This window comes from Saccostrea echinata, unplaced genomic scaffold (assembly GCF_033153115.1).
Source record: "Saccostrea echinata isolate AGI-Se365-2 ecotype Australia unplaced genomic scaffold, CSIRO_AGI_Sech_v1 ptg000010l, whole genome shotgun sequence".
Taxonomy (NCBI): domain Eukaryota; kingdom Metazoa; phylum Mollusca; class Bivalvia; order Ostreida; family Ostreidae; genus Saccostrea; species Saccostrea echinata.
This window is the reverse complement of record NW_026889759.1, coordinates 3,816,321-3,827,510: the sequence shown is the minus strand read 5'-3', so window position 1 is coordinate 3,827,510 and position 11,190 is coordinate 3,816,321. Positions and strand designations below refer to the sequence as shown.

Here is an 11,190-nt window from a genome sequence, read left to right as displayed (position 1 = left end):
CCTCAGATACAAGGGAAATTTGCAGTTGATAAACAAATACAGACTCGCAGTCTTTAAGGAAAAATAAAACGAAAAGGAAAAGAAAAGATGGATAAAAACTGAATTTTTATATTAACTTTTACATTTTAAACTGTTCTTGAATCAATTTATTTTCACGTACTTAAATTCAAAGCACAGTTATCAATGAAATTAATTTTTAAATACAATCACATATCATGGTTTATTCCAGACTTTTCATGTATGTACTGTTTGGAAAATGTAGGAAAAAGATTACCTGTTGTAAATAAAGTAATTTATGTGGTAAAAAGACTTTTATTTAGCATGGAGGAAGATAAAACTTAACAATAATGATGCATCTTAAATGACATAATAATGCGGGTATACTTATTGTATATACATGTACATGTATATGACATTTACTTGTTAAAAAGCATGTATGGACAGATTAAAAGCTATTTGGCTTTGGCAGTATTGAAATCAAATAGATCAATTTTAGCAATATTTTGAATATTTCAGGATGGAAAAAATATTAATTGATAATTTTTATTACTCACTTTAGTACTCATCTGAGATCTGCTACTGTGAAGTTTTTATCTTACTATGTGAGAGTTTTGTACAAGGATGGTACATTTGTAATGTGAAATTTGTGGAAAGTTTTCATTATATATGTAAATATTATGGAATAAAAAAAAAATAAATGTACATTTGCATTATGGAAGAATATTTTTATGATGAAATACTTCCTAATAAATAAAGGGTAATATATAGCTATCAATGAGAAGAGCGAGGCTGTTGGAAGAGGGTGTGTTTGGTTCAATCATGCTCCCTCTTTTAAATATACATGTACAGTGTATATAATTGTTGAAAAAAAATCTCATGATTCATTTCTTAATGCTGCTGCACTGTAAAAACTGTGTTCAGATCATACACAACTGCAGTGTTTATATCATTCACAAAGCTGAACACATTACCGTTCCACTTTTTTTGACATGTTTAGGAAATATTATTGGCAAATGAATTGGTCAAGCAGAGAGGGAACGTTCGGACCAAATGTCTGAAAATTGGTTTTGGTGGTGTCTTAAAGAGCAAGTCCTTTTGAATATTGCAATACATGATTGAATACCTACTAGATATTTCTTATACAGTGTATTTGCTCATTGCCTTGTCTGCAAATGTGATATATATTTCAAAATCCCTGTAATTTATCCTTTGGGTATGTTATAAGTGGAAGAACCATTGCAATAGCTTTTGTTTGATGTGAGCTTTCATTTATGACGTTGCACTTGCTTGGCGTTCAATGTTTGAGACATCAAAATAAAACTCATGCTTGTTTTGAATGCTATAGCTTTCCACACACTTCATAAGCAAAATGCTGGAGGAATGTAAATTGTGCTGATGGTCGATAATATTTGAAAGGTTAGGTGCATATTGTCGCACCAATGACAATTGTACAGGACGACAATATGTACCCTCACAGCCCCCCTCCAAATGTGCCCCCCTTCCCAAACTGAAATGGCTTTTTACGGGCCCATTATGTCATGCTAAGCATGGCTTCTCAGCAAAATTTTTTTTATTATGCTTAAAATAATTCTATTTAACGTCATCTTCGGAGTGTTTTTTTAAAGTGACAGTGAAGTTATTATTTGTGTTTGGCTTTCTTATCGAAAAATTGCTAAATAAAATGAAATGAAAAAACAACATATTTACATTTTATTATGTAAATGTACCAATCAAAAACTGTTTGTAACAATAACAGAAAATAATGTTAGGTTTTAATTAGCACCCAGCAAGCTTATGACATTCAAAGACAACAAAATATAAGCACAAAATACTAGTACATCGAAAAAGTGTGTAGAAAAAAATACATAACTTTGTTCATGTAAGGAAAAAATTGAGCGAAAGTAAATATAACGTGTAGAGCTTTTCAAATATTACCATCACGGAATTCAAAAAACATTTTATATATATAAACTTTCTATACAGCACCAGAGTTAACTGTAAAATGTCAGAAAAGTAAAGATATACGGTACAAAATATTAGTGACCCCCAGGCTGATTCTGAACTTCTAATATTGGTTATTTGCATTTTATGTGGTACTATATGCGTAGTTAAAAAAGTGGGCTTCATATTTTAGTGGTTTTGGCGCAGACAAAGATGCGCTAATTCATGAATACCGTTAAGAAGTCATTTACAAATACAATATACGGCACAGACATGTATAGCACTAATTCATGATTTCGCCAACAACTCCATACCCAGTGATTGTGCTAAATTTTGAATACGCCAATTTATGTACACGTACAGTATTCTCTATATTATGTATATCGGCTATGTTTAACTCTTATCAGTTCTGATTCTTGAAATAAAACATACAGTTACATTGTTTATTTACTACTTAATTTAATGTGACTAGCTAAGCACTTGTAGGATGCAGACTTTAGCACTCGTTAATCAGAAAACAGAACCACATGAATATCATTATAAACATTAATGTATTAAACATATTCCACTATAGATTTCATGAAAATAATGATGAAAAAATCTAATACAGGAAATCCCCTAAATCTTGTCTTAACTTACATCTAAAAAAACAAGGGGAAAAACTTCATACAATAAATTTTCAATTTTCCAACTATGTGAATTAAATAAATTCAAGTATCATAAATATATTTCCTGTTCTAATAAAGTAATTTCAATTCATCAATTAACATGGTAAAAAATGTATCTACTAATAAAAGCTTACACTGGGTTGGGAAAGTCCACAAATAGATTTATATTATCATTGGATTTACATTACCCTATTCTTTTGTATGAGAAAAAGAAGGTCCGTGGTTTAATTAGTACAAGCATTATGGTGACTGAATTATATCTAGAATGTTTATAATTATTTGGCTAAGAATGAGACAGTGTCAAATTACATTAGTACAAGAACCACTGTCTGTGAACTATAACATTTGGAATGTTTACCAAGCTAAGAATGAGACATGTCAAATTACATATGTACATTGACAAGAAATACTTCAATGGACCTAGACGCATGTGGAGACTAATTATCAACCATAATCTCAGGACCTGATTTATCAATAATACAGATTATAAATTTCAATATTGTATGCAATACTGGGTAATAAAATGTGTTTAAATGAATATGAAAGGCCTAAAATAGACATTGTTACAATAACTGTGAATGTCACATCATCATTTTTTTCCTGAAACTAATTAAAGGTCACATATGGAATGGACAATGAAAAAAGTACCCTTTCTTTTATTACAATATATAAACAGGACATAAAAATAAACTACATGAGATGGTCAGATGATTGCATTGTACGCTGTAATGCCATTTGAATCAAATTCATTACAATAAGCAGGAAACAGTTACATAGAGGGTTACATTGTCAGGGTTAAGAAATGAAAAACTAAAGAAATTAATTTTATTACTGGATGACTATTGTCAAGGTAGTGTAACTTAGAAATGGAATGTTTACCTAAGATATTGCAATACTGAGTCTCAAAAAATTTCCTTTTTATGTTATATGAAGAGATCATTCAATACAATGCTAAAGAGTAATATACATGTACACTTCTTGGAATGAGCAAAGTTCTACATGCAGCTTAACATTTAACCCTGAACTTAAAAGACAAAAGTGCAAAACTCAGAAAATTATATTGAGCATTAATTGATATTGCATTACAAATATCTATGCAAAAAATTGACCTTTCATATTGCCCAAGTGCGCCACTGTATTGCTACAACTTAACATTGTTGACATGATTAAGCACAGAACTAACTATCTCACTCCATAGAAGAATAACACAGTTAAAATATCAGCCTTACTGAGTTGTTTATAACTGTACATGTGATTTATAAACATCCTGGATTTACTTCTAGAAAGATTGTTTTACACAAATATATATGACTATGTAAGCCATTAAAACAAAGAAAGTTTGTTAAGTTCTAAGGATTACAAACCGTTCTTAGGGTCGTACAGTTCAGCACGATTCTCAAACTGTATCTTAACCTCAAAACACAGAGAGACAAAATTTGCAATCTGATAAGTAAAATAATCAATTTTGTACCCCTACCCCTTCAAAATAATCCCAATTTCTACCCTACAATTTCAAGATTTGCCTTAAATTGTATAATTTTAAAGAATTTAATCAGGAAGTTCGCCAAACTTGAGGTTATAATGCTGAAGCTGAGTCTGCAGGATCATGACACGCTTGACCGCTTCATCTGTGGACTTCTTCTCTGCGGCCAATTTGTCCTGCAGAGTTTTTACAGAGGCTCTATGAGCATTATCCATGGTAGAAATTCTGCTTTCATACCTCTGTATGATCACAGAGTTACTAGAACTTAATTCCTTAATGTATCTCTCCAATCGGACTATTTTCATTTTCATTTCATTTATCTTCACTTCTTGCTTCACTTTAATTTCTTGCAATTCTTTGTTTTCCTTTTCTAGGCGTGCACATTTGCTGTTAACATCTTCATCCACTTTCTGAATTTCTTCTGCTAGCTGGCCATTTGGAAGCTTTGACTCGGGAGATTGTGGGTCCTGGAACATAATGTCTGACTCTTGCACCACAGGAAAGTGGGTTTCCAATTCCTCTGTCGAACTGGACACCACCACCTTCCTGTTCTCGCCCCTCCTTTGGACCACCCTCTTTCTCCTGGCAGGGGCTACAGGTTTACTCTCAGCAACAGGAGAACTAGTCTCACCTGCCAAAGCTAACAAATTAAAATCCAAATTTTGAAAATTTGCTTCCTTTTCTGACACATCTGTACCATATAATTCCTTGTTAATGCAGTCCATAAGATTCAGTGAAGTGGGCTTGAGAACACTAGTTCTATCATATGGCTCTAAGTCCAAAAGATTGCCAACTGGAACAGTCTCTGCCTGTTTTTCCCCAAATAATTCTTTTTCATACTCGATCATCATAAATACCAACTGGTGGGTTATATCTGCAGTTGCCATGAGCAATTCTGCACTATCTGCCTCTGAGACATTTCGAATAATGTTTGGTCCAAACACTGTAGCAATATTCAACACAGTCATCTTGTTAACATCTGAATGTTTGCCAACGAGAGCCAGGAATTTACATAAGAAGGACAAAACATTAAAATTGTCTTCAGGGAGATCAGTTAAGGACACTCGTAAATCATCTATGGCTTTCTGCTTACCATCGTTTGATTGTGACCCTTGGAATCTGAGGGCAATGTTCATGAACTTCTGGTAGTATTCTGCAGGTATCACTGACTGAGGTAGTTCTCGGAGATAGAGTTTTAACAAGGAGGCTACAGTGTGTACATCCACTTCATCATCATCAAATATAACACGTTCTGCTGAGTCAAATCTTTCTTTCAGGTCTTTAATCAGCAAATTCCGACCAGGTAATCTGGAAGACATTGGCAAAATAAATATTGTGGTTTATAGTGAGTAAATGGTTGGGTTAAACACTATGCAGTTTAAAAATTTATGTTTCACACTCAACTCAATACTAGTCATGATTTTTTTTTCATAGGCAATATTGAATTGAATATGGAAACCATTCATACTACTAAAAAATTGTGACCTTGACCTTTCATCTTTTGGTCTCAAAATCAATAGAGATTTTTTTTTTTTAAGACAGAGTCATATTTGTAAGTTTTCTTACAAAAACTGAAAGAAAACAGTTATCTGTAAGCCACTTAATGCAATGTTGTGAATTTCTGATCTTGACCTTTTGACCTCAAAATTAATAGGGGTCTTCTTTAAGTCATTGGTAGTTATTTAAAGTTTCCTGAAAAAGCTAATGAAGAACAAGTTATCATCTGGAAACCATTTTATGAATACATGTACATGAATTTCTGATCTTGACCTTTTGACCTTAAAATCAATAGGCATCTTAAGTCATATGGAGCTATGATATGAAATTTCATGAAAAAGATAAATGGATATTTTGAAATATCATCTAGAAACTAAAGTGTACACAGAGACATAATAACAGACAGATGGATGGACAAACTGACCCAATTTAATACCCCTCCCCCCCTTTTAGTGAAACCAGGAACAAAAAAAAACCTTCTATAGGATTCGAAACTCTAGAACTTGAAGGAACCCAGAAGAGAATTTCACTATGATAGTTTGGTATACTAGTAATATCAATTTGAATAGCCTGAATAACTATTATACACTTATCATTTACTGACAATCAACAAGAGTTGTTGTTCATATTTATCGAAGTATTAGAACTACCAACCTGAAAATGCCTTCTACTTCTAGTCCATTCTCTGTCAAGAAATTGACACACTGCTCCATAAGGAAAGGCAATCGTCTACCAAGTTTATGCTCATAAGCCATTGTCTCCACTAAGCTTTGTCCAAATATAGCTAAAAAAACCAAAAATGAATATAAAACTTGAAGCAACCAACCACAAACAAGGTGTATATAATTATATATTTTATTCATCTTAACCTTTTATGTTCATTAACTTCTCTTTTTGAAAAAGAACAACATATTTTTGTGTCAGTAAATGTTACGAATTGAAAAAAATAAAAATTAGTCTCCAAACCACATTTCAACCCAATCATATTTAAGTTACAAAGAAGTTTTAATATTTATGACTGCAGATGCTGTTTATATCTGATGTACAAATAATATATAAGGCAATTACTTGAAGCAGTGTGCTTTTGACATAAGAGATTATCTACAGTATACTCTATTTTCTTTCTTTCTTGAAGAACTTACCTCCCCCAAAGGAGGAGTACATGACTTTTCTCATATCTTTGATCCATTTTTGTCGCTCCTCATCATTGGTTGCCCATAAGATGTAAGTTTCATGATTAGGGGCCATTTTTGTTTGTCCTTTACCTATAAAATTACATGGAACATTGCTTCACAAACATATTTGGGTACTCAAGACATAAACAAAGAGGGGATGTGATTACGCAATACATGTATTGAAAAATTCATCAAAATTTCTACAAGGATTTAATTTCAACTCAAAATCCAAGATCATGGCATTATGCTCAAATATCAACATATGCACCTGTTATATAACAATTCAATACTATTAATCTTCTCAATTAAAACTAAATTTGTACATTTTATGTACATTGTGTGGTCAATGCTAGAAGCCTTGTATAATAAGTACCTATAAATAGACTATGATGATAAAAATTATTAAAGCTTTTACACGCACATCTCATGTGCAATATGTTATTCAACTATGAATATAACAAGCCATAACAAACACGCCATCAATATTTGCATTGAACATAATATCTGTTTAGCATTATCACTGGTTATTGTTTTTATACAATGTTAGTTCATGCAAGCTTATTTATAAATACAGTGTAGCTTTTGAAATGAAATGATCATGTTAGTAATGCAATTGAAGAGTTTTTGTATGAAACAGGAAGTATCTAAAGCAACATTGACACAAGTTTACTCGATATCAAAGACAATCTCTTCCTGTTTTACAAGCATCCGACCACTGAAGAGTAATTTATCATATATTCTGAACTCCAATATGGAATATTTATCCTCTCTCCTAATAAAAGCATTTAAAGCCCGTATAACACATAACATAGTAAAATGTATTTAAGAAAATCATAATGCACATCTTGTCTTGTGTATTTCTTGTAAATCCAAATCAAATAATTTAACAATTAACACATGAAGACTGATACAGCATCCATTAAGCTGAAAATGAATATCTCTCTCCTTTCTATTGTTCATTCTTATATTCAGCATTCTGGTAGATTCAATTGATTGTTCTTAAAATGTGTATAGACAATAACTTAGCAGTATATTAATTTACTCTGTACATACTGTTGGACACGTCTAATTCAATTTTCTGTGAAATTACATGTAGGGAGAGGGCAAATAAAGTTTTTAGAACTTGTGCCCAATCCCTTTGTATATATTTATTGCAATAAAATATGTTCAAATCAATCATCCATCAAGTGATAATTAAATATTGCACTTATAATTAATGACATGGACGTCTTGAAAATAATGATCTTTGTTGTTATTAGTCTTGGCACTTATTTTTTTTACAAACATTTAATTTCCTCTCTGTGTAAAATTTATATTGCTTGATTAACAATATATATTTAAAATTTAATTTTCAAACAAAAGCTCAAGTATACTAGGATCAATGATAGATCATCAAACTTAATGAATTACCTTAAACTTTAAAGTGGATCATTCAATTTAATGAACATTGTGAATTTTAAAAAAGAAAATTGTATTTTTTCCCCTTTCAGTCGGGTACATCTCATAACCTTCAGCATTGACACAATGATTATCATAATTGAAAAATATTCATCTAACACTCCTGTTAGAATGGAGAGATCTTTTATAAAAGAGATAGAGATTGGAGAAAAAAGCAAGTTATACTGAAATGTGATTACTTCACCTGGATCATCCATTAAAGACACTTCTAATAACAAGAATAAATGATACCAAAAAGGGATATACAAAAGATTTTATTTATATCTATTAATACCACATGAATAGCTTTGATTGCTTTGGGTTTATTATATAAGGTGAATGCATTTGCTTCACTATCTATTTATATTTCTTAACAGTTTTACACTTATTATAATCTGTATCTTAATATTGATAAATGAAGATGAAACTTATCAATTTGACTAATCAATATATATATATATATATATATATATATATATATATATATATATATATATATATATATATATATATATATATATATATATATATATATATGTATGTATGTATGTATGTATGTATGTATATATTCCAAATAAATGAATAAAAATTAATTTCAGCAGATGCTTAAATGTGATAAATATCTAATATACATACACAAAAAATCTACAGCTTTATTTGCATCACATTGGATATACAGAAACTAAATACACAAAGGATTGTCACTATTGGCAAAGAATGCTTCTGTCTCTTACCTGCACTTATCTCAAATAAACATTTTTCTGGATCATCTGGATTAAATGGAACCTCGGACACCCTATTTCCAGGGAGGAATATGCAGCCCAGGGGCCGGGAATCATCCTCTTTGGCGAAATAGAAGAGGAAATCATTGTTGAGACAGAACCATCTCCGATGCCAGGTCCTCACCATCCCCCCTTGCTTCTTCAGCCAACCACATCGTATGATTCGCTGACGTTGGACTGCATTCATGTTTTTTTCTGCATTCAGAAACAAATAAAATTTACAAACATAAATCCATTAAATGAATTTTTGAAAGCAAGGTGATTCACACCTAGTTTTCCTTTTTTAATAAAATTCAACATCGACCTTTTTAAATATGAAATAATAGTATTGATAAGTGACAATTTAGTGATGATTTAAGGAAAATTAGAATAATTCTTCCTTATCCATTCTTTTGCTCAGACCTTGGTTACCTGAATTAACTAAATTTATATTAAAAATGTACTATTCAGTGACATATATATTCTTTCAAAAGGTCATCAAATACAGGATCAGATGCTAACTCATAAATAAGATTAATATCCTCCTCCCCTCTTAATTTTTTTCCTGCTAAAACAGTGATAGACAAGGATCATCTTAAATTAACTTTAAAGAAAATGGAAAAAATTATCAGTGACAATACTAAGCCTTGCATTATCATAGAACAAGCTTTTATTAATGAATCTAAATTAACACATGTAATTGGTCATAGATACATTAAAGCATGCCAAATGAATATTCTCATTAACAATCAGTAATTTTCATTTGATCTATTGATTAAAACCAGAGAAAAAAATAACAGTGATCTGCAACTGTTCAAAATCTTGTGGGCCCTTAGATTGTTTACTTTTTCCAAATCTTGCACTGTTCAAATTAAGATCTGACAAAATATGAATTTTTTTTTAGAAAAACTTTAAGAATAATGCCAAGTCGGTGACATACTTTATCAGATAAACTTGTCAATGGCTGGGATCTCTATTATTGATGTTTCTCACTATAAACAGATCAGAATAAAATTTTAAAAAGTGATAATGTCATGTTAATTGTCTACAAATATCATAATGTCTCTTAATTTGTCAAAATATTGACAATATTATATCAGCTGGACGATAAATTTGCTGCAATTTTATTTACACTTTTTTTATATGAAGTGTTAAAATTGAAGGATATTAGTTTCCAAAAGATACCATCATTTGATCAATATACTGTGAATTCACTAATTTTCCTGGGGATTTAATATTCATTGGTTTCATGGTATGAAGAGACCTTCAAATTCATATCCCACATAAAATATTTAAATTTCTTACAGCAATATATGATGCTCCTCAAACCATGAAATCAAATCCCCTCGAATCAATAATTTTTCCACAAACCACAAAAATCTGACCCTATGAAAATAAGGGATTTTACAGCAATATATTTAATTTCAACTTTTCAATACCCTAGATATATACACAAACTATAAATAATAATTCAAAATATTCTGTAAAATACATACTAGCTGAATCTGAATAAGGATGTGACTGAAACATTATTCAAGAAATAAATGCTCTGAATATGGCGAAAACAAAATGAAAATTATTCATGTATTATCAATAGGAAATATGAAGCTATGCACACAGCTGTGAATATATTGCTGACAGGTTATTCAGCTGAGACAAAATAAGGATGTCGTTCTGATTTATACTTTTTATATAATTTACACCCTTCATTATGAATGTTGAATTTGAAAATAACACTATATACCATACATTTAGAATCAACGTTTAAATCCCTATCCACATTACAGAGTGCATGACAACTCTGTGCACATTTTGCATATCATTACCCAAAACAAATAGGCCTACATACATTGATGTCTATCCATGTTTATAAGATTAAGCAAGATGCTAGCAGTTTAGAGGCAGGATGTCACACACGGAAGTTGAAGAAAAAAACGAGAACAGCGGATTAAAAAATTAACAACTCTTTGCAAACTGTACTACTTAAAAAAGGCCGTTAGTTTAAAAAAAAAGAGCATAGCACAGACCTTGTGAGCTTTACATCACGGGTTGTGAGCTATCTGCTCTTTTACCATTACAACTCTCTCCATTTATTGACACTTCCCCGACACTTCCTGTGTGCACAGGTTTCCGTGACGTTTCATATTGAGAAACAAATTATTTTCTCGCACAATTAAAATAAATGAATATTACACAATTTTTATCGTCAAATATTCACATTATTTTGC

At 31.0% G+C, this 11,190-nt stretch overlaps 1 protein-coding gene across 2 annotated transcripts; it reads right to left on the bottom strand.

The window, feature by feature from the left end:
• Positions 1–1,738: 1,738 nt before the first annotated feature.
• Positions 1,739–11,067, bottom strand: LOC133184181 (rho GTPase-activating protein 24-like). Of its 2 annotated transcripts, XM_061319096.1 has the most exons (6): positions 10,990–11,067; positions 8,936–9,178; positions 8,407–8,430; positions 6,732–6,854; positions 6,244–6,373; positions 1,740–5,400 (listed from the first exon to the last, which is right to left on the bottom strand). In XM_061319096.1, exons 2-6 carry the CDS (start codon positions 9,168–9,170, stop codon positions 4,158–4,160), a joined length of 1,755 nt encoding a protein of 584 aa, XP_061175080.1. In that variant the 5' UTR covers positions 9,171–9,178; positions 10,990–11,067; the 3' UTR covers positions 1,740–4,157. The 2 variants fall into 2 exon arrangements, with proteins under 2 accessions (XP_061175081.1, XP_061175080.1); XM_061319097.1 differs by lacking the exon at positions 8,407–8,430 and having other exon boundaries at positions 1,739–5,400.
• Positions 11,068–11,190: the final 123 nt, after the last annotated feature.

Bases quoted from the DNA above. Each gene is read 5' to 3' on its own strand.
- LOC133184181 (XM_061319096.1), bottom strand. From the start codon at position 9,170: ATGAATGCAGTCCAACGTCAGCGAATCATACGATGTGGTTGGCTGAAG. The intron at 8,431-8,935 runs GTAAGAGACAGA...TCTTGTTATTAG, and splicing joins TTTATTTGAGATAAGTGCAG to AAGTGTCTTTAATGGATGAT. The intron at 6,855-8,406 runs GTGAAGTAATCA...GTAATTTTATAG, and splicing joins GTCTTTAATGGATGATCCAG to GTAAAGGACAAACAAAAATG.